Consider the following 24,171-nt stretch of genomic DNA (forward strand, 5'->3'; position numbering starts at 1 on the left):
CCATGCCTCCCTGGAGCAGATCCACAGAGCAAACACTCCAGCAGCCAGCAGAAAAGAGCCTGACAATGGGGATCTGAGCTGATGTAGAGGACTGGAGGAGGAAGAGGAGGAGAGGGGTAAGTGTAAGGGAGATAGAGCAGGTAGCAGTTTCATGTAATATATAGTCACGAACAAGCAGAGGGGGAGGAAATACTCAGATCCTTAAAGTAGGAGAGTCAATGCATCAGTGTATAATTACTATAGAATATCCAGTAAAATCACAGGAAAAAAGCATTCATTTACATGTTAACTGTAAAAAAATCAGGCCAATGTTCACATTTAAATAAATAAATACATTTTAAAAGTCAGTATTTTCACAAATGGTAATTAATTTTTTCACATTTGACCATAAATTGCATTTTGAATCAGCTAAAAAAAAAAAGACTTTTAGTTAACAGATATTTTCCACTATTTGAATACAAAAAAATGTATATTGAGAATTGACAAATGGTTATTTTCCCTGTTTGGTTGAGTTGCAAACAATACGTTTGTATGAATTTACATTTTTTATGAAAAAAGGCTCCAAACTATAGGTACTGTCCACATCAAAAATCAGTATTTTTCCCAAACAGAAATTAATTTAAATTTACAATTTACCAGTATTTTACTGTATTTAAACCCTCTACAATATCATTATTTAAAAAACATTTTTATTTTTTATTTTTGCTTTTTATATAGTTTTTGAATGTTACAATATTTATTCATTTTATTTGTATTTTTTCAAGCACCCTTGCTGCTAGATTTTCAGTTGTTTTTTTTTGCTGCTACTGTTGCTTTTTACAGATTTTATTTCTTTTTCTACAGTGTATTTGCAGAACATTTTTGTTTAAGCATTAAAGTAAATGTAGCAGTTTAACTGACTGACTAATTCTTATATATGACCTCAGGTTGTCAGATGATTAATGGGAGAAAACGAGACAAAAAAGTTCTGACACACAAATCTGTTTTCAGTTTTTTGGACTTTCTCACAAATTTTTGGTGTGATATTGGGTCAACTAAAAAATTATTGAAAGTTTAGAAGTGAATAGTTTGGAAGCTGTTAACAACTCGTAGATATTTGAAATTTGACCACAACTATATGCTGTTTTTTGTAAGAAATCAAGAAGAGAATATAACGTTGGAAAACAATGATGGACTTTTTTTTTTACAGTGTGTTGTTTTTTATAAGCTTGTTAAATTAGCAATTATGTAAATCTCCACCTTAAAAGTAAGGATAAGTTGTCAAATTAATATAGTTGAGCACAAAATGGAATTACTCAAGTAAAGGAAAAGAATCTCAGAATTGTCCCTAAGTACTGTACTTGAATAAACTTACTTAGTTACTTTGCACCACTGGAATCAAAGTCTAAATTCTGAATTACAGTTGATGCTTGATGGCAACAATGGAAAGAATTTGTTGTAAATGCTTTTCTTCTTTTTTAGAGCACAATTTACCAATGTCAGCTTTACTGTTAAGAGAAAAATATTAATATGCACATTTGCAACACCATACATGTTTTAATGTTACTCGAACTTCTTCACTGTCTTTAGCAACTATATGGCACACTGCTGCTGATGTGTGGATTTATATACCAAACTATCAGCAACCATCAGTTATGAGCTGTTTGGACTTCATAAGTTACAGTAGCCTAAAGTCATCTTTAAAATAACGCTTATCAAATCAATCAACTTTTTGTTTTGAAATCTTTTAAAACTACAGGATAGAGAGAAAAAAAAGCAATAAACTCAGGTGGGGATGCATAGTTCGCCTCAGTAGTGACCATGCACATCTGTTGCTATGACTGTAACTGCAAAATGAACAATAGAAGACACATACATTAAATTTTTTTGCTTATTCTTCAGAAACAGTTTATGTCGAACTAATTTACAATTAAGGGGACAAAAGCTACAACTTTACTTTATTTTGACTTACATTCAAATTCATGAGATAATTTTATTTATTTATTTTTTACTGCTGGTAAGCAATTATATTACTGAATAGTGGTATTTATTGTTTAAACTAATGGATAACCCTCCACGTAATTCTCATGTTAACAGTACAAAAAGTTTGTATATATGTTCTGGTTAAAAACACACATATGGGCTTATTTTGTACTGCCTTCCCCAGACCAGTACAATGATTTCAATACTATTTCAAGATTAGCAATGTGACTATCATCCAACAAAAGCCCTCAAATGAAAAGTGACTGTATCTAATGGTCTGAATTTCGCGTTATCCTTTACATAAATAAACACATCTGACTATAAATTTGTGCAGAAAAGAGCCAAAATACAACATAAAGCGTGCAAAATACAGGAAGTTAAATGTTTGAGACCTAAAATTTCTTGAGGGTGGACGGCCATGCTTCTTCCTCACGTGTCACCCTAATATTCTGATAAAATGTGCACCCGTGTTTGAAAAAAAAAAGTGAAAAAGAAAGATTTCCAACGTGCGACACAAATACGCGCTCACCTGAGGAATGCCTTTTACGCACACAAACACACTACATGCCACAGAGTGAAACTGGTAACTGACAAGGGAAAAAAAACTTAATTATTTACTCTTAAGGTCCACTCGGTTTGAAATGACGTCGTTCACATGAAACCGCGTCAAGGGCAAAAGTGTGATCGCTACAGACAAGAAGTTCCTGGAAACAGCGCAGAGAGCTGTGACGCTGCAAACACACAGATTCCTCGGAGGCTTGACTTCTGTGCTCAGTTTACAGCCTTCAGCAGAAACACACTGAGAGAGAAACTCTGCTGTTGATCTCTTACGCAGATCACAGCCACAGCTCCGAGGACTGGAGCAGACATTCATCCTGACATGTCACTTTGAGGAAAGTGTTTGCGACAACAATAGGTGAGTTTAACGGCGCCACAAACAATAGCAGAGTGGTGGGGAGGGGGGGAGGGGGGGGGGGAGGGGGAATTGCAAAGGCCATGTTTTTACTGCTTGAGCACTTTTTAGATACGATTCTCATAAACAGATGCTGTTTTTGTAAATATTAGTGAAAAAACTGTAAACTTATGCTTTTATTTTGAAATTCCATATGTGTTTATGGTCATACTGATACTGCTGAAGATAATATGGTATAGCCTATATGTTCCCGGATATAATTGGAATATTTTAGGTGTGAAGCATTAAAACATTATCAAAAAATGCACAAGTTGTTTTGGTTGAGTGGTTTTCTGCAGGTTTGAGGTCCAAAGTACAAATTCTAAGCTTGTAGTTCACTTTTGCAGTTTAATTCCATATTTGAATTCATCCAAACTTCATTTGAGACTGTATGTTTCAGCTGTGTTTGCATCATTTCCTAGGTATGAGCCTTGGATTACTGCTTTCTGAGTAAAGCAAACTTTACAAAACTCAGCTTCCCAACTTTCCGGTGTTTCAGCCATGAGTGGAAAAGGCTGTCAGCTGCTGGTGTCTCCTTGTAGCGTGTCTCCATCGCTGAGCATGATCAGAGGACACCAGTCCCAGTCCATCAGGATGCCCCTGTCCTCCCCACAACGGACAAACCTCAGTCCCTCCTCGGGGAGAATGGACAAAGCGAAAAGAGGGACCGTCCATGACTTAACCTCTGGGAAACAGAGCGGAAACCATGTTGTCCTGCCGAACCTGAGCCTCCGCAGAAGGGTGTTGACCAACGGGAAGCATCTCAGCATGTCGACTGCTTCACCTGCTGCTCATCATGCAACAGGGACATCTAACGCACAGACACGACTCTGCTCCTCTAATAACAGCTTCAAAGGTAAAAGTTCAGCCTGACCCAGGTGTGTGAGCAAAATACAAATGCAACTTTAGTCAGATCAGCAGTTTAATTGTGCCGTATACCTGTCTACATTATAACTGAGACTAAGAAGTGAATAACCTTCACTACTTCACCTGAATCATAAGGGATTTACTATCTTCACCCCTCATTTATTCCCATTGTGCTCCTCAGAACCTCACTGTCTTCTCGCTGGACCTTCAGTTCCTTTATTTATTGATAATTTACCAAGCATAAAGTTTGTCCCTACATTTTCTACTGAAAAGTGGAAGGAGGTGAAAAGCTCATTAGTGATTAACAGAGCAGAGCAGAGTCTCTGTTCTGAGGGGAAATTCCACACTGCACTCTGTAAGCCTGAGTTAAAAAAACAGACTTAAAAGGCTGCGTTTGGGGTTTATTTTTAGTGTCTTTTTTCAGATAGTTGTCTGATATTATGTTCACATGTTGAACTGCTTCATAGAAATCTGTTGAATGAGTGTAAAAGTTGTTGCTCTGCTGTGACCTATGTGCTCGGGGGGAAAAAGTAGGTCCCATGTGGATATTTTACTTATTGAATTCTGGGCTTGTGTCCAGCAGATTGCCCTGCGTCTGGTCCTGCCATGGATGTATTTGGTCAAGCAGCTGGTGTTAACCTAACAGTGACCAGCAGTCCCATGGCAATAGTCACAGGCCAGCCATATACCGCAGGCCCTGCAGCACCTCCTCCTCCGTCGCAGGCTCACAGCGTTCCCCACACGGATGCCAGGTGAGCACTATTGGGAATGTTATGTAAAGATGAGCTCACGCAAAAAGAGCGTTGTGTTGATAACGTGAATCTTTTCTCAGATCTGTGCTGTCCAGAGAATCCCTGGCATCCACCACGCTCAGCCTGTTTGAAACGCAGTCGATGTTTAGTGGCAGACATGACTGGCCATATGGTTACCGTGTGCTTCCTCCCCTGGGACTACCTCAGAGCTCCACTCAGGCCAGCGAGGGCGTGGAGCAGCTCAGCCTTTCCCCCGGCACAACCATATCAGGCGGCACGAGCACCTCCGCCTCCCTGCCCTCGTATCTCTTCGGAGGTGAGGCCGGAAGCCCCAGACAGTCTCGTGCGAAGAAGAGAGCCCTGTCCATGTCGCCTCTCTCCGATGTCATGGGCATTGATTTCAACTCCATTATACGCACCTCGCCTACCTCGCTGGTGGCTTACATCAATGGCTCCCGCAGCTCCCCGGCCTCCCATCCCACGCTCTCGCCCATTCATTCAGAGAGTTACGGTCACTTTCTGGGTGTGAGGGGCCGCTGCATCCCCCAGACCCATCCCTACACCATGCCAGGCTCTTCACAAGCCCTGGCCCCGCAGTCAGAGTGTGGCCGTATGCAGATGCTTGAAGAGGGAGGGGGTCTGGAGAGCCAGATGGCTAACATGGTGGTGGAGCAGCAGTGCCTCCCCGATGAAGGACGGGTGCTGGAGAAGACTTCAGACAGATGCAGCCAAACCGCCAACAATATGCTGCCACCTCTACAGTTAGAGCCAAGTCTGTTGACTTCTATCCAAGAGGCTGCTACTCCACACGGGCCTCCACCACCCTACCACTCGCACCAGCACGTCCACCTCGCCAGACATCACGGCAGAATAAAGCCCCCTTCTCAGGACGCACAAGCTCCTATGGGTCCTCCCAGGCACGGGGTCAGCTTTTTACCCCAGATGCGGATGCTGGAAGAAGAAGAGGGAGAGCTGGATGACTATGGGGCCCACTGCTGCAGGTGGCTGGACTGCAGCGCGGTCTACGACCAAAAGGAGGAGCTGGTGAGGCACATAGAAAAGCTTCATGTGGACCAGAGGAAGGCTGAGGATTTTACATGTTACTGGGTGGGCTGTCCACGCAACTTCAAGCCTTTCAACGCCCGATACAAACTTCTTATCCACATGAGGGTCCATTCAGGAGAGAAACCCAACAAGTGCTCGGTACACCTTTGCAGCCACGTCTCTTTTCATGCAACATACTTCACTGCTTTGTTTCCATACTTTATTTCTCGGCCTCTTAGAAATAACATCTCATATTGCTCCCCCTCCTAACAATGCACATAGCAAGCTCCCTCTCAGTCAGATGAATATTTTTTTTGACTCGTTTGTGAGAAGGAAATGAATGCAGTCAAAGCAGGAACATGATGAATGTCAGAGCTCACTGAGTTCAATTCTGAGTGTTCCATTCAAAGCTGCAGTGTCTAGTTGAAGGCTTTAATGCCTCAGCCTGCTGGGGGAAAAAAAGCCTTTTTTAGGGTAAATGCCTTCATGTTCTTTGGGTTTACGGCCAAGGTTTAGATCAGAAATAATGCCGCTCTCTTCTCTTAACTGAAGCCATGGGGTAATTAGCGGAGCTCTGTGATAATTGACATGGGAGCTAAGTCAATTATATAGTTATTAAATCAGCACAAAGGAGTCCTAGCACTTTAGATCTGGCATTGCACCATGGTGCTCTAGTAGCTACTGGGCTTGTCAACAGCCGGGACTTTGCCAGGCCACCGTCTGACAAACTTGGCTGTGGTTCTGGGAAGGTGATGCCCTGTAGTCTGGCATGCTCCTTTGGCCAAAGGTTTAAAGTATATACATGGGCCTGATTATTGATGAATTACTGGCTTTGTGTCTCCCAGATGAATGATATGGTTCTTTCTGATGTGTTGCAATTTAAAGATGGTTCTGTAGTTTGGTTATTATTGTTAGTTAGTGTAAAATGAAAGGCTCAGTGTAAAAAATAGAATCAAGTTTAAGAATCTGTTGCCGCGCTAGTACTTAAGCAGCAGTGATGCCTGAAGCTAAATGCTAGCATTACCCTACCATCATGATCATTAGGAATCGACTGCGGTGAGTTTTTCAGTGTCAAGACCTATGCTAATTATCGGTAAAAAGAAAGGCTGGTAAGCGATATTTGGAACCGATATATACCGATATTAAATGTAGTGTTTTAACAGCAGGTGGCAACAGAGAACCTGTCATTCATAACTAGACTTCTTCATTAAAAAAGAAATAGCAGTGATTAAATCAAGACTCTCTCCTCTGTTAATATGAGATTAATTATTGTTTTCCAGATTCTGTTTCAGGTTAATCTGTGGCTGCTTTCTAATTTAGCAGTTAGCATGCCTTAGTTACTGTGTGAGAAGCTAATTTTCTGCTTTGTGGCAACGTCTTGTACCTCCGGTTCAGTTTTTTGCAGTGTCTGCTAGAGAGACATTTCTGAGACCACAGAGTGACTACAAACAGAGAGAGGAGGCTGCATCAGACCTGAAGTAGAGCAATAAACTGTCAATAATTGGTCAATATACCGATAATCTGAAAAACGCCAAATATCGAGCACAATAATCACCCAGGTCGATAGTCGGTCTATCCCTAATGCTCACCGTGACAATGCTAATATTAGACAGATGTTAAGCTGGTGTAATATTTGTTAGTGCAATGGCATTCTCGCATTTGCTGCACCAAGGACCAATTACAACTAAGGCTGAAAGGCTGATCTCAGCTATTTTGACTCAAATCACAGTATTTGACATCTCAAAGTCATTACTAAAGTCAGGGTATCACCAAAGTGACAGCACAGTTCGTCCTGAGGGGACCACGAATGTCTGTAGAAAGTGTAGATGCATTAGATATTCCAACTAAAGCCAAACTTAACACTGTGCAGGTGGTGAAAAGTAAAAGGAAGAGGATATCAAAGTCAGTTTACTAAATCAGCTGGGCAGTACGACTATCTGTGCCTGAATTTGTGCTAATTCATTCAATAGATGTTGAAATATTTCCTAGGAATAATGAAAACTTTGACTTGGTGGATGTTAGATTTAAAGTCACCAAAGTCATGATTATTCACCATATGGTTAACATGGCCTCTATCCAATATTTGCTGAGATGATTCACCAAAAGCCTCCGACATGTCAACCTACTGATGGAGCTAGATAAAAAGTTGGAGGATCACCAAAATCATTAGGGAACTTCATCTGGGAACCAAAATGTTCTTCAACCAAATAGCTCTTGAAATATTTAATTCCAGATTAAAGCGGTGACCCAGCTGACCATCAGGCAAATTACCCTTTGAGCCACATAGCTAGCATTGCTGAAAGTTGCGTATGAGCTGTATTTATTGTCTTTTCCTCGCTCCCACTGTGAAAATACTTGAGACTTAGATGAGTAATTAACAAACCACAGGCCAAACATGCTTCACGTCGCTGCTTTCAACAAGTCGATCATTAACATCATGCATTCCTGCAGTCAACCTTTCGCTCCAAAATACTCACTTATTAGTTGAAGACAGCTCTGTTGCCATGGGGCTACAGTCGCTGGATGGTCTTGTATTCCCTGTTGAATGATAAATGATTTATGGTCACTACCCATGGCCAAAAACAGAATACATACAAAGTGGCAAAGTGTTTGTGGTGGTGTTGTTGTGGACAAATTCTAAGTATATGAAGAGAGAAGTCTGCACATCAGATTTATCGCTCATGCACTTTAATGAGACATTTTGATCCTGTGTGGATCTATTTCAGATCAGGACTGAACATTATGCCAAGAGTTCAGGCGCTTTTTTTCTCTTTTCATCGACCAGAGCTTGAGTCTGTGCATGTGATTACTTCAACTGAAAAGTTGAAGGAAATTTTAGATGGAAAACTGAATCAGAGCAGTGAGAATAGCTAAAAGCACTGCCATATTTAAAGAAAGCTGTTTTAAAGAGGCAGAGCCCAGTTTTTCTCAAGAGGTGATTGGCAGGTGAACAAACCGATGCATGATATATGAAATGCTCCAGGCAGCAGCAGCAGCAGCAGCAGCAGCAGAACAATGAGGGAGCTCTCGTTACACAGTGAACATATAGGGCAGGCCCAGACTTGTACTGTCATCTCACAATCTGTTTAACTGATGAACAGTTTGTTAATGTATCCCTGACTCACCCGTCTATTTGCATAAGTCACTGTGATTTTTACAAGCATAGTTTGAACCCAAACAATAGTCATTGTGAGGAAGAACATTAAGTATGATTTTTAGATATGTTTTTAGCATCATTCTGTGCTATTTACACACATTTCAGGTAATGAAGATGCTTTATTCTGTGGAATTATTAGCCTGCACAATGGGCTGTTTTCTACTATGACACAAAGCCTGAAAAAGAGAGTAAATTGTGATTTTAGGTTAATTATACTGAATTTAAAATATATAATAATAAATAAAACGATAATTAGTATATATTTCAAACAAAATTGCCCAGTATTTCATGTTTGCTTTCATTATGCATTAATCGTGCTGTGATCAACTGATGCTTTTGTGCTGAATGAAAATTAAACCTTAGTTTATTCCTAATCCACTAAATTTCTCTGCAGTAGCTTGTAATTCAAGCCCTTTAATCGCCACTAAAAGCAAGCCTGATGAGATTTCAGGTTTGACAACATTTTAAGCACCATAATTCCAGTTGTTTGAAGGGAACCAAGTTGGTTTTGGCAGTAGGAAGCGATGCTTCAGTACCTGGAGCAGATTTTCATATTGTTGGCTCTGTCATTGTTTGGCTTTTGTAAACAAATCATTTAGTCCCATTGCATTTTTTTGTTGAAACAGAAGTAAACTAAGTTTGTGATTTAAAAAAAAATAGAATGAATCCTACTCTAAATTGGCATATTGTAAACATTAAATGATCCAGATCTCTAAACCACTTCTTCAGCTTCACGAAAAGCTCCAAAATGTCATCTGAAATTTAGTGTGATACCAGCTATTGATTGCCTGTAGTTTTAAAAAGATTCGTGCAATATATATTATTCAGTTTCATGCATTCTGTCCTATTTTTGAGTGGCTCTCAGATGTTGCAAAATTTCCCTTTCCAGTGCTACTTTCTACCAGGAATTTATAAGCCGGTGGAGACAGAAACTTAGAAGGAAAGATGTGAAACGAAAAGAGCAAAAAAGGGTTGAAATATCACCGGTGAAACAGGGAAGAGTGGAGTCCAGAGTGAACTGACCTCAGAGTAAGACTGGCCACTGGACAGAGCCTGCTGGCACAGACTGCAGCTGTCATTGTTCAGCCTGGGCATGAGTTCCTGCCAGGACCTGTCAGAAGCTGGCTGTAACACTCATCTCCACTGAGGAGCCATACTGCTTTCTTTTCAGCCCACAACATCCCTTGTGACAAGCTAAAAAGCCCTCTGTGCTGTATGAGAGCTTCGTGAGACAGAGAGGGAAAGTTACACAGTTACCTACTTCTGGATACTCCTGGCAGGATTTTAGCTTTTTGCTGGTTTTCGCTTGTCTGTCCACTTTGGTTCTGAGAGACTATTTATCTCCGTCTGGGCTGTTTTTCTTGGGGCGCTTCTAGTTGAGGGGTCGGTTCTTAAGTTCTTTTCTTGAAGCTATATTTAGGCTTGGTCTGTTTTGCTACCATAACCCCTTGAGAAGGAGCATTTAAGGTGACAGAACAGCATTATGAAAAGATGACTAAAGAGGTTATGTGAAGCATTTCTCATTTTGTGCTATTTTAATTTGCGGAATTTCCAATTTAGTCTGTTTGCTTTGACAAAATATTTAAAAAAAAAAACATGCATATCTAGTCCTGGTCAACTTACACCTTATTCATTTACACCTTATTCTCTGTGCAACATTCATAAATAGTTGCCATGACATTTAAGTTTGATATTAATAGCTTTTTGAAGACAGCTTTTAAGTTCAGTTGCATTAACAAGAGCGGCAGGTTAGAGTCACAGAGAATAGATGTTGATGAGAAAGAATGGCAAGTATGTTTAATAACGGGAAGAAAAAAAACTTTTTTAATCTGACCCTGGCACTGATGATTGAGGGGTATCAGTATGTGAGGAATCCAGTCTTGGAGGAAGAACAACAGTATCGGACATGGTCTGAGTGTTTTACCCATGAGGCTCAGTAAGGACATTCCAAATCCCCTGTGAGCAGGAAGTGGGAGAGTAAGGTCCTGCCCTTACAACACACCAGCTTTGATCGTTCACATATTTTAGCAGTCAAGTCACTGTAGTCACATGATGCTGCAAAAAAAGAGCAGTTTTGTTGATTGGGATTTCTTTGGCATTAGTATTTTCTTGAAACTCCAGACACATGAGCATCTGCAGGAACTTGTGTATAAAGCTGATATATGTGTAGCTACATACACATCAAATCTATTAAACAGTCTGCTAAATGTGACTTTTTTTTTGTAATTTATCACCATTAACTGCTGTCAAGGGGATGTGAGACAGAGGATTGAAAACACAAAGCAATATATTTGTGTATAAACACTGACCCCTGCTGGTGACACTGCAACTATCAAATCGGTTACTAAAGCTATTTTATTTGTGTTACAGTAGAATAAATTTTAAAATTGTACTTATTCTGAAGTTTTAAACAAAATTCCCTCAACTAAAACCTTAATTCATTTGTTACCTTTTGGGAGGCCTGCAGCTGAATTGTCACTCAATTGTGATAAAATGTACATTGGGTTTTTTTGGCCGTTTGTTGTCTTTATTCGACAGGTTAGTAGAGAGGCAGACAGGAAAGTGGAGGGACTATAGCCCTTGTTCATGGGTCACCAGCTCAACCAGCTGAGCTACTGGGTTGCTCAAAATGTGCATTGTTTTATAGTGCAAAGTACCATCATCATGTTTCTGTGTTATCTATTTAAAGATTCCAATATCATTGTTACAGCTGTTCCCTATTTTGTTGCAGGAGTGCATTCGAAAACTTGGTTCCGTAGCATTTAGTCTAATTTATTGATAGTAAATTCCTAATCTTTTCTCTATTTACCCAAATTATTATTGTAATCAAAGTGTTTCAAGAGCATTCAGAGCACTGTTGAACTTGTGGTTTTTTATTTCCAAGGTAGAGCACAGGAAAAAAAATGCTTGTTAAGTAGTTTAAGTATCTTAACTGATTGTGTATCATTTGTGTTCATCTAAGTCACCCAAGTTGTATACAATATCTGGTCATTATTGTGGCTGTGTTTTACGAAACTCCTGCAAAATTGCATCTCAACATCTAAATAAAAAGCTACACTCATGTAAAGTATAAAAACAGATTCACAAAATAGTTCATTAGCAATATAGCTGATGGCAATATTTCTGTGATATTCAGACCTACAGAGACAATGTAACAGAGTCTGTTCACTACAGTCAGGAATTCCAGTTCTGAATAGATCGCAATTCACCTCCTAAATGTTTTTCTTCTCAATATTTTGTGACTTATAGCTGCTTTCCAGTCAGCCATGAATCCAGCGATGAACAATTACGGCCACCTTGAATGTTAGCCTCAAACTAAATGACAATAATTTTTCTATTCAAAAGGATTTCTATGTTTCCTCTTCCACTTCCTCCCACACACTGAGGTCAGCAGCCTTTTGTCTGTGGTGATTCCAGCAAACATGCAGATACTCCAAGGGTAGAGTATGCACAACCTCACATTAGAGATGCTTGGAGAGTTCATATTGAATATTGCAACAGCTCAAAACACAATGCATTTCAAAAAGTCATTCCTTTTTTTTAAACGTGTGCATTTGTTGAAGGACTTCAACTGCTCTCACTGTGTTTACAGTTTGAAGGCTGCAAGAAGGCTTTCTCTCGGCTAGAAAATCTGAAGATCCACCTGCGGAGCCACACGGGGGAGAAACCCTATATGTGTCAGCACCCGGGATGCCACAAGGCTTTCAGCAACTCAAGTGACAGAGCTAAACACCAGCGCACACACCTGGACACAGTGAGTGTCAGCCCGGCACTAATGCATGCCCAATTATGGATGGTATGTCAATGCTTCCACAAGTGCCGAAATGTCTTTGGTTGTACAGAAACCATACGCCTGCCAGGTACCCGGCTGTGCAAAGCGCTACACTGATCCCAGCTCCTTGAGGAAACACATGAAGTCCCATTCGACAAAAGAACGACAGCTACGGAAGAAGGCAAGTATGAAAACGCCGACACACAATTCACAATTAAACAGTATTGTTCTTTAAAATATATTAATAGTAATGCACACAATTATGATAGGAAAACACAGCACAGTGAGCACTGACTGACGACTGAGAAGTTTAACTAGCTCTCTAAAAGACTTGCTGTCATAAATAACTTTTCTTGTTGACTGAACCTCACTGCTGGTGACAGCAAGTTGACATCAACATCACGACTACAAACAGAGAATAGATCACACTGACATCATAAATTTCATTTCATTGTACTTTCATTTGTTCTAATTAGCCGACAGTAAGATATCTGTCCATCTCACTCTGTTAGAAAAACATCATTTACTTTAACTTTTATTAAACTTGCATCTAACATGCAGTTAAAATGTGAAAATATCTCACAATGTGGCACGTCACATGCAGTAAGGTTACCACTGACAGAACTAGGTCACACTAAAATACATGTAATTATGTTGTTTGCCATATCCTTGTTTAGTATTCACATCCTTTATTTCATTTTCAGTTGATTTTCTTTATTTAACTGTCCTCAGGGCGACTCCATTGCATTGCATTGGCTTCATAGTTTTACTGTGTGGTTCCGTTATGTTGCAGTTGTTCTTTGCATGTGTGAGAGGGATGGTCTTTAACACAGAGGTATATGTCGCCATAGATACAGACAGAGAAGGTGGGTTGTTACTAAAAAAAAGTGACATTTTGCAAAGTCTCCAGTGCGTTCAGTGTCTTTTATCTAAAATGCAAATAATAAAGGTTTAATGTAATTGTGATTTCACATGTGGTTGTTAAGAAATGTTACATGTTATATTAGCTGTTTGAAAGGTTAACTGAAAAATCGTAGCCCCTGTGCTGTAGGGTTACAGCCCATAATTGAACATTTCTCACCTTCTCTGATCCTTCTCTGATGGTGGTAAATAGGCTTGACTCCAAAATATAAGTTATAGTTTTTTTCCATATAAATATTTCTTCTTTATTTGATACTAGAGTAGCAGCAAATGTGGGAAGTGAGAGGCAAAGCGGTGCTTCGTCCAACATATTTTCTGGCAGGATGCCCATTTAAGATGCATTACATTGGTTTCCAGATTAATTTCAAATTGATTTTATTATGGCTTTGGTTTGATTTTTCAAAGAATTAATGGCTCTGCCACAGCTAATGTAACATTGACTTTTCCTGCTCAGATGATATATTAATGCAGCTTTTTACAATCTAAAAACAAAAGTGCTCAAGGTGACCTGCCAGAGGAGGAATCGTGATAATAAATCAGAAGTGTCAGACTTTAAGATATGTTAGTAATGTTTAACTAATCAAAACTCATAAGCATAAAAATGACAAAGCAAAATGTAACAAAAACCAAAGAGACCCACCACCAAGACATTCTGTACATTATAAATAGTTAACTGTTGTCATATAACATACAGCAGCTTGAATTATCAGTTTTGATATAGAAAGTGGTATTAACCTAAATTTCTTAGTGGCATTGCCTCCCTTCTCGTGAGTGATTATGATTGACGACAGCTACTGACTTCCCTGAGCCAATTTAAATAGGGATTATTTAATACTCTCATCAGACTCAACCACAAAAATCTGAAAAAGCAAATCATTGACAAGTCAGGAAGGTCACTTGGAGCCATTTTAAAGCACCTGCAGATCCTAAAATCGTGTACAAAGCATTGTTTGTGAGTTTAAAGTGCTTTGTGCAGTTGTGTCGCTGCTAAGATCAGCAGCACCTTAAGGCTCGACTGAAGTTAGTTTGCTAATTACATGAACAGAGAAAAGAGAAAAGGCCTTCTGAATGAAAGCTCTGTGGTCAGATGAAACAAAAATTTAGCTGTTTGGCCACAATGACCAGCAATATGTTTGGAGGAGAGACAGAGAGGCCCTTAACCTCAAGAGCACCAAACTACTATCAAGCATGGTGGTGGTATTATTATGCACAAACCAAAAATGTCAGCCGGAAGGTTAGGATCTGAACACAGTTGGGTGTTTCAGAATAACAAAGACCCTAGACTCATGTCAAAAGTGATAAATAGCTAAATCAGGCTAGAAAAAAGGTTTAAGACTGACCTCCCCAAAGTCCTGACTTCTACCCCATCAATAACCTGTGGGCTGTAATGAAGAAACAAGCCAACAAATATAGTTGAACTGCACTAATTCTGTGAAGAGAAGTGGTCAAAGATACAGAGAAGCTTGTAGACAGCTGCCAAAAGCATCTAGTTGAGGTAGCAATATTAGCATTACCTGTATGTATATTTTTGACCCAGAAGATTTTATCATATTTCCTAAAGACCTGCAATAAATCTGTCGAAGAAGAGAAATTCGTGATTGTTATTTGTGACAAAGATGCATGTATTTCAATGATTCCAGCATAGACAATTAAGAGTGTCATTGGAAACGTGAGACCGCCATGATATTCATAGTCTATACAAGTGCATGTAAGCTTTTGTTAACAACTCACGGTTCAAGGTTGCTTTACTGACACCCATGTAAAGATTTTTTTTTTTGAAGAAAATAATTGTATTTGGCATTCTGTTTCAAAACAGACATTGTACCTGACAGGCAGATACTTGCTCAAGTGGCAAACATACAAGACAAAAGACAAAAAATGCTCAGTGTTCCACCATTCACCAACATAGCAGCAAGGATAAAAAGAAAGGATAAACTGTATGTTTGTGTGCCATTCTCTAGATGAAATCCACTGCTGATGTGACGCAGGATACGCTGACAGACTGTTTAACCATCCATCCTCTACAACCAAGCCTTTCTCCTCTGGCAAGGCTAGACAACAACTTGAACACGTCCCCTGGTGCCTCCCATGAGTCATACTCTGGTATGTCTAAGCTCCGGCTCATTGCATTAATGCGTTTGATATTTTTAAAGAAGGAAAAAAGAAGTAGATACGTAAGCACTTCCCCCTGCAACCATGTGCACATAATAGGTTTATCCATTTCGGCTGTGGTGGACAGCCCTGAAGTATCTGTCATCCCTGTTCCTCAGATGTTCCACGGGGACAAGACTCCTACAGCAATCCTCACCTGGCTCTGTTGTTCTCCTTACAGGATAATTACAGGTACTAGACATTTCCTTTTTTTTAAAAAAAAAAAAAAAAAAAAAAAAAAAAAGAAAAAGCATTGTGTGAAGTTTACATTTGATTTATGAAAACCATTTTTGGCAGAACAGACTAAAAGATCAATAAATACTGTGTTGAAATGTGCAATAGTCAGAGCAGAAGTAGTATCTTCCTTTCATTTTATATTCCCATTGGCACAGCGAGAAGTTTAACCATGACTGCCTCACAAATTTTTTTTTTCCTCTCTTTTGATGAGCTGAAAAAAACATCTTAAGCGTTGGTTGTCATGGATTCAAGACTATAAGCTCATAATTAGAATAATCAGTTTAAAAGAAAGCACTACTTTGCACTAAAATAAGACTCCAAAGGGTTGTGGGCTTTTTTTTCTTTGCTGTTGCCATTTGTTTTTTTTGTTCATTTGTTGTGTATGGTTGGATGCTATGGCTGGGAAGAAGCTTTTTTAGGATGGCAATGGCAAGCGACACGTTTCCCCCGTCAGCCCATAGGAAAACATCCCTTCATCTATACACTTCAAAGCATGTGATAAAGGATTTCTGTCGTCCTGAGCAGCCAGATGCTCATGGCTCCTCACTGGCTTTGATTGTTCTCATATCAGCGGTAGGCCAAAGCATTCACTGCAGGATTCTGTGTAGACAATCGGCCTGTGAAAGCAGACCTTGCCTTGCCTCACTGGTCTGGACCACTAGCATTAATGGATGCTATAGCCACCGACTAGAGCGGCTAAGGAATTCAATAAGTGAATCATAAAATCTAAAAAAAATACAATTTAAGGTCCAGAGGGAGAAGAGAGAGCGCTGTAATTACTTTTTTAGATGTTAAATCAATTGTAAAATCCTTGTTGCCATTTTCTGTACACTTTTCTAGGATTCCTTTCACTCACTCAGTGTATATTGTCAGCAAACTTACTGGCAACCATACATGCAAATGTTTTACTTGGATGGCCCACTGGATTTAAAAGTACCAGTTTAATCATCTGTATTGCACAATGATTTATATTGTTCTTAAATAAGTGTCCTTGTTTGTTTTGTTTTTTAAAAGATGTACAACTTAAGTTACATACAGAACTTTTCTCCAGTGGTTTAAAATGATATAAGAAGTAAAAATGTTCACTGCAGTAAATCAGGAAGACTGCTTTGTAGTAGCAGTTTACAATAAAGACAGACAGAGAGGTCTTGATTTATTATCTACTAAAAAGAGTGCTTAAGGAACATACTGCAGGCATAGACTTGCACCATTGTACTGGGAAATGCTATGAATGAGCTTGTGCTGCCATAGAGCGCAGTGTCTCTTTTAATACTTAAATCCGAGAGTCAGTCTCCATGAACCCACTAACTCAAACACCTGCATTTTTTCAGTTCTCTGCAGAAGCTCTACATTTTACTGCAAATAGCAATATAATTCATGTTTTAAAATTGTATGTAAAGGCTCTATATTGTGCCCCTATTCAGCAAATTAATCAAAGTCTTGTATGTCTCCACAGTGTGTCTCTCCATTTTTCAGCTCAAAATACTGCAATGATAGTTCGCTTCACCGTGACTGTATAACCCCTGGTTTTAGGCCTGTTCTAAATGGGCTGTTTTGCTTTAAAAAAAAACAAAAAAAACAATGATCTGCTGCTGTTCCTGCCTACTTGAGGAAAAAAATGCTGTCTGTGTCTGTGATTGAAAGCCAAAGCTTAAACAAGGACAAAAGTATACCTTTCTTCACCTCCAGGTTTACAACAACCGGCAAACACAAAAAGAATGGATTTTCACCATGTGGAACCTTTGAACTATGCCATGCAGGAAAATGAAAGGTTAAATCAGCTGTACAGGAGGTCATGAAGCATCAGAAGGAAGGAGAGGAACACATGAAAGCTTCTTTTCTCATTACAGAGATGTACTGTAGCAATTAGTTTGAGATGACAGAGGAAGCTTTCTGCATTCTTTATTTTTACATACGAGCCCTGCATCAAACAAGAGATGGGTTCACACAAACAGAGAACTGGGGACAGTCAGAAGTGATGATAGCTTATCAAATGATCATGGAACTAATAATATTGAACTTACACATATTGTGCAGAAATGTGAACTTGTCATGATGACATACTGGATTCACTTGCAGCTTAAGTGACTGGAGGTTTTTGATTTCTTTTTCCTTTGATATCTACAGGATCAATATATAATTGAGTGACTTTTTGTAACATAGTTGACAGGTAACTTAGTTGACAATTTTGCTGTTTTCAGGTCTAAAATCAACATGGCCGCCTATAACCAAACACCACATAGAATTTTTACAGAAAGATTCTTCTAATTATTATATGTACAATTGAGTAAAGTTGAAATTGCAGGTTATTTATAAAGATATTATAGTAAACCTGTTGACATGCCATAAATCCACACTTGACTCACACACTACTTTATATTAAATAACTCAGAAAGCCTTGGAGTCTGGCCAGTCTTTTCTTCAGGAGGAAATGACATCATGTGGAGCAGGTCATGTGATCTGGAATTAACACACTTCCTTGAGAGGTGTTTTTGTAATGGGGAACTTACCTGAAAGTGATTTCTCGGACAGATACAATTAGTTATTTTCCATATAAAATTTGATATATTTCCAAAAAAGAAACATCTGTCATGATTATCTCAACTTAATAAAAACACAATCAAAACAATTTCTGAATAAATTCATTCTATTATTATTTAGCTAATTAGAAGGTGGTTGTTATTAAATTCTGATGGCTATTTAGTTGACATTTTAGTTATATCCAGTCATTTTTTATTAAAAAGTGATTGTTTCCATAATAAATAATTGTGGAATTTGTAAAGACATGAACATAAAAAACTTTTTTTTCCTTTACTTTTAATAAAAATGTATGCAAGATATATCCCATGGACTTCAAAAGTCCCTCAATTATATGTTGACCCTACAATAAGTGGTTTAAAATGAGAATATCAAACCCTTTAACAGTGACCTTTTTTGCATTGTTTTATAGAAAATTGCTTATTGTTGTCTCTTTCATGTTTTTTTAAACAAGATACCATAGGCTAGCCCATATGCAGCTCTGAAGATCAACACAGTAAAAGCAATATTTGCCAAAAGCAAGTTGCAAGAATACTATAACCCCTGATTCCATTCAGTAGGTATATGTAAGAAATTTGAGATTTATAAAAATATATATGTTTAAAAGAAGAGAGAACTACTGCACACTGTCCCTGCAATATGTTTTTTTAAAGATATACAGCTTTTAATTTCATAGAGCTTTATTAGGTTAAAAAAAATCACAGTGTGCATTAGTTGTCTCTTCTTTCACCTGTGGATATTTCCTCCTACGCACCTGTCCACAAGAAATTGTAGGTGTGCATGAGCCTCCCCTGTCTCCTTTTTTCCCCTAATTAAAATATGATACATTTCAAAAGTAACATAGAAGATAATTGCTTTCGAGTTGCAGCGGTTGAGATGTTGAAGACATAATCATACAAAGATGTTTATGTCTGTTTTATATACATATAAAACAAAAGAATCTTAATCCCACAAACAGTTTATTTACTGAAGTTTAAAATATTTCAGGTTTGTTGATCCTTCCCCTCACCAGCTCTTCCCCGGGGACCACTGTGGGTCTCGCTCTTCCACCTGCCTCCCGCATCCTCCCACTGGGACATCCCTGCAGCACAGCTGTGATCTGAAGCAGCCGCCCAGTCAGCCACCTGATCTGGCAGATCACAGCGCAGGTAGTCGGGGCTTTATAATCACATTATTTCTTCGAATTGGTGAAAATGCTCACTCCACAGATGTAAACACAGTTGTGCCAAAGGGGACAGGCTTCTGGAAAAAAAATGTGCAAGTTTCACATCTGAAGAGCCTATTAGCAAACGTGTGGGCGGTTTGACAATCTGTTTGCCCAGATTTTCTCACATGCACATTAATTGTGCAGGATATCTTTATGATGTGTAGCAGGTGGCTGGTGATTTTTCTAGTTAGACAGAATCAGGCACCTTCACTCCATGTGCCTTTAAATAGATATCACCTACTTCCCCCCCAGACTTGACAGCTTCTGTGATATTGACAAGGTGTTTAGAAACACATTTTTTTTATATATATATATTTTCTGCTGGCATGTCTTCTTGAAGAAAATATAGTCTAATTGAACAGTATTGCAATAAAGATATAAAAGGAGAAGCTTTCTCATTTACTCTTCAGGTTAAATAAGGATGTTATATTCTAGAGCCACCTTATGCACGTTGATGTGTTTGTTGACAGCTTCTCTGTCAGCCGTCAATAATCCCAACGGGGTGACCACCTCACATGAAAATACAATCTAAACTCAATTGCTGTAGGATGAGCACTTTATTGCTATTGGATTTCATAAACCTGACTGTGCACACAAGTGTTTCTCTGCATGTGTGATATGTGTGTGTACATCTGCAGGATTTGGTGTCCACGTTCAAGCAGACGATGTGGCCGCTAATCAAGAATTACATGAAGGGGATTTCTTTAACGTAGTGGATCGCCACACAAGCCAAGTCTCCTGCAACTATACGGAAGGATGATACTCCTCACTTGTGGGTTTCTTTTCTTTGCACTATTTTGTATCACTGTACCATTCAAATTAAATGCCTAACAGGAAAGGCATGGCAGTGTGACTTAGCGTCAACTACATCTAGCAAAAAGAAAAGGATATTCAATGAAACAAACTGTTTAAGATACCACTTCCTGCATCAGAATGAAGGAACTGACTCTTCCACTCTTCTACTAAATCTCTGTAAATGTACTGACAATTGGCTTCTTTTATCCTCATAATCGATGTACAGTAATGACTGTGCCTATAGGATTTTGATGTTTACTCCCTCAGTTTTTATACAGCTTGTGTATAATATGTAGCTCATATTTTAAGTAGTTTCTGATGACATTTTGCACAATGCTCAACACTGCATTCAAAGCGAAGTATGTAAGGGATCATTTATTAAGGTTTTTCTTAGAACCATGGCTTTGTAACTATAGTAACAAGACAGCCTTATCATTTCACTGTTCATACACATAACCTGTTGTTTGGATATACTAACATGCTGTGAGTACTTCTGCACCTAGATTGTGAGGCTGATTTGTGGCATTGACCATACCTGGACTTGGAAATGATTTTGTTCCTCGTTCTGCTCATACTTTCTTTACACTTCACATTATAGCCGTGCCCCCTGCAAGCATGGAATAATGCTGTACATTTGTGAACCTCTTTTTATTCTGTATTTCAGTTCATTTTCATACAAAGAAAAAGGAAAAATGCGTACTTGAAAAGCTGATTGATACCGAGAAACTATTACAGTGATTAACTGCTTTTCGTATTAATTGCGTTGGATTGTACTACAAAATGATACCAGCCAATTTGTACTTTTAGTTGTATTACAATTTAAAACAAAAAAATCACTGTGGACACAAGACATAAGTACATTTCAAGTCTTCTTCTCTTTTTTCACATTTTTTTAAGTGCAGTAAAAATGTTTATGAGCCTAAAGAAAACTACAACAAATTCTAAAACAAGCTTTGAAAATGATCTGCAGACATATACCTGATTTGTAGTTAATGGGCTTGTATATGCAAAGACACTTCTGTGGTGCTTAGATATTTCAAATGGCTCAAGAAAAAGAATCATTTGTATTCTTTTCTAATTTATTTTTTAAAAACTTTATCACACATTTATTTTACAAGGTTATCGAAGACGTGTTCCCCTTTACATATTAAGAATCACAAATTCAGAAATGTTATTACAAAATATAAATGAAAGGCAAGAGATGTTAATTTATACCTTTTAAATATCCTATTTTTCTCTGACTCAAGGGCAAAGCCACTGATTTAGTTGTTTGATACTCTCAAAAATTCTGTTTTTTTTTTTTTTTTTTTAAATGTAAATAGTGGCTTTAAAAAAATGTTTTAGGTGATACTTTTTAAAAAGCTATAAATCTGATTCAAAAGCAAACTCATCAAATTGTTCAAGTCTCACTGTAGAATCTAATTCTATTTCCATTGAACAAAACAAGACAAGGTTAAAAGGCAGAACACAGCAATTGCTTTGTGACAGCAACAGGAATAACAGCGAAACAGAGGAAGCAATATGCTAACATAAATCGCAGATATAATTAGCAACCACTGGCCGTGTTTCACTATAAAAATCAGTTGGCACCAGACTTCACAGCAGTTATTCTTCTTGTTTGAAATTGAAAGGACAAACTGTTTTACTTGAATATAATTCTTTTAGCAGGAGTGTCATGCTTCAGATGGGGGTTTCAGTAGTTGCTAAGCAACAACAACAACAGCTTTTCCAAAAAGCATCTGTTTAGTGCTGCTAATCAAAAAAAAAAGTGCTGTGCCGTGGACACAGGTGGTTGGTTAAGCTTTGTACCCAGTAAGAAGCCTCTTAACAATGCTGGCTTTGTTGGGTCACTGTTCCCAATTTAAAAGTTTTGCATGATTTTTTTTAACCTCGATTTTTTTTGATTTGGTAAAATGTTTTAACTTGTTGCATTTGAGTACATTAATTTCAGAGATATTTTTTCACCATATCCACCACTTTTGCACAAAATACTCATGCTAGTTGTCCAACAAAATGGCAAGCAGTGATTTGAAATATTATTGAAAATATTTTTTCAATAATGATTTTTTGTTTTTAAAAGCTAAAACAACCACTTTCAAAACTGTTTTGGCCCCCTGGCGTGTTCCTGAGTGGAGTTTGCATGTTCTTACTGTGCCAGCATCAGGTTTCTCTGGATGCCCCAGTTTTCTCCCACAGTTCAAACGTAAGCATGTTAGATTAATATGTCAGATGTATTTCTAATGTCAGATATGTGATTATAGACTTAGACAGACTTTATTAATCCACAGAGCGAAATTCTGTTGTTACTGTAGCTGGGTATTCAACAAGGGGGTAAACAACAAGACAACACAGAATATTAGGGTCAGGTATAACGTGAAAGTCATAAAATAAAATTTGATAAGAATATAGAAAACAATATAAAAAGAAAAAATAACAAAATATACAAGAATATACAAGAGTGATACAGAAATGTGCAAATGAACAGAATGTGCAAATGAGAGTGTGCTTAGATGTGCAAATGACATAAGTAAATTGGCGCTAGATGTGAATTTGAGGGCGCATGGTTGTCTTTTTGTCTGTCTGTGTTAACCCCATAATGGACTGGCAACCTGTCCAGGACGTACTTCACTTCTCACCCAGTGTCAGCTGGGACAACCCTCGGTCACCCATGGATAAGTCAGGGGTAGATGGATGTGCTAGCATTTAATTGTTCATAAACAGAGGTGCATTCAAAAAGAGGGACAACATTAAAAATAAGCATGATAGTAGGATTCTGCAAAAATGCAATATGGTGGTCAGGAGAACAAAAAATAGCAATGACATTGACCTTTCAGCCATCAGGTGTGCTGAACAGGACAGACTGGATTTTGCACATATCTGGTTACAACTTAACGCATGTTGCAGTTTATAACGGAGAAACGAAAGGCAGGTATTCATTCAGCTTTCATTTTAACTGATATTTCATCGGTTTTGCCCTGTTTTTCATCCAGACCTTGCCTTTGCACTGTTTTTTTTCATGCAGGGTGCATGAATTGAAAAGATTTGGTTTTGATTTTGTACAAAATGCTACCCACGCTGATCTCAAATTTGACAAATAGAACAGCTCTTTCTTATCTTAAGCGATCGTGAGTGAGATCTTTGAAGATATTTTAGTGATGTAATTTTCACGATTTTGCAGTGAGACTACAGACGAATGACTTCAGATAGATTATGGTATGCTCTGTACTTTAAACACAGTGCAGGTGGATATGTGTCGTATAACTCTTTAACTGTGTTATTAAATGCAATAAGTGAATGAAAAACACGTGGTAAACTGAAGTCATGCCACAAGAGAAGGACAAGTGAAAACAAAATCATGAAGGTAAGACGTGAAGACATATACCAGATTGGGTTTAAGTAGTAGCTCTAGGAGCAGATTTTCCTCTTTGTAGTATTTATCTCAGTCTGACTCTTTCTGTGATAACATTTTTTTTTCAAAACAGCCAAAAATCGTCATCTTCAGAATGTCACAGAACAAGTAGACATGAGTGTAGGAGAAAATGAAATCATCACCATGAATCAGCAGCAGCAAAGACCAGATCTGATGATAGTATGACAGTAAAGTAACTCCAGAATCACCACATTATGGAGGTCATAAATCAGGGCTAGGCAGCCTAGTAATGTTTTTAGCCTTGTATGTTGAGAGAAACAAAAGACTGCAACATCTTGCAGAATTGTATGTTTGCACAAGAAAAATCTCAGCTCAAGCAAACAAATCCGGGACTTTATTTTGACATATTTGATGCACTGGAAGTCTGCAAATACCCAAATCAGACC

General features: G+C 38.4%; 1 protein-coding gene across 2 annotated transcripts; it reads left to right on the plus strand.

The window, feature by feature from the left end:
• Positions 1–2,469: 2,469 nt before the first annotated feature.
• Positions 2,470–22,976, plus strand: glis3 (GLIS family zinc finger 3). Of its 2 annotated transcripts, none has more exons than XM_023269397.3 (10): positions 2,470–2,878; positions 3,337–3,770; positions 4,365–4,533; positions 4,614–5,736; positions 12,327–12,488; positions 12,577–12,687; positions 15,389–15,530; positions 15,698–15,770; positions 19,366–19,501; positions 20,199–22,976. In XM_023269397.3, the coding sequence occupies exons 2-9, from the start codon at positions 3,416–3,418 to the stop codon at positions 19,454–19,456; spliced, it is 2,226 nt and encodes a 741-aa protein (XP_023125165.2). In that variant the 5' UTR covers positions 2,470–2,878; positions 3,337–3,415; the 3' UTR covers positions 19,457–19,501; positions 20,199–22,976. The 2 variants fall into 2 exon arrangements, with proteins under 2 accessions (XP_023125165.2, XP_023125162.2); XM_023269394.3 differs by having other exon boundaries at positions 2,473–2,878; positions 19,341–19,501; positions 20,199–22,975.
• The last annotated feature ends 1,195 nt before the right edge of the window (positions 22,977–24,171 follow it).

The sequence above is a fragment of the Amphiprion ocellaris genome, chromosome 17 (assembly GCF_022539595.1).
Source record: "Amphiprion ocellaris isolate individual 3 ecotype Okinawa chromosome 17, ASM2253959v1, whole genome shotgun sequence".
NCBI classification, from domain to species: domain Eukaryota; kingdom Metazoa; phylum Chordata; class Actinopteri; family Pomacentridae; genus Amphiprion; species Amphiprion ocellaris.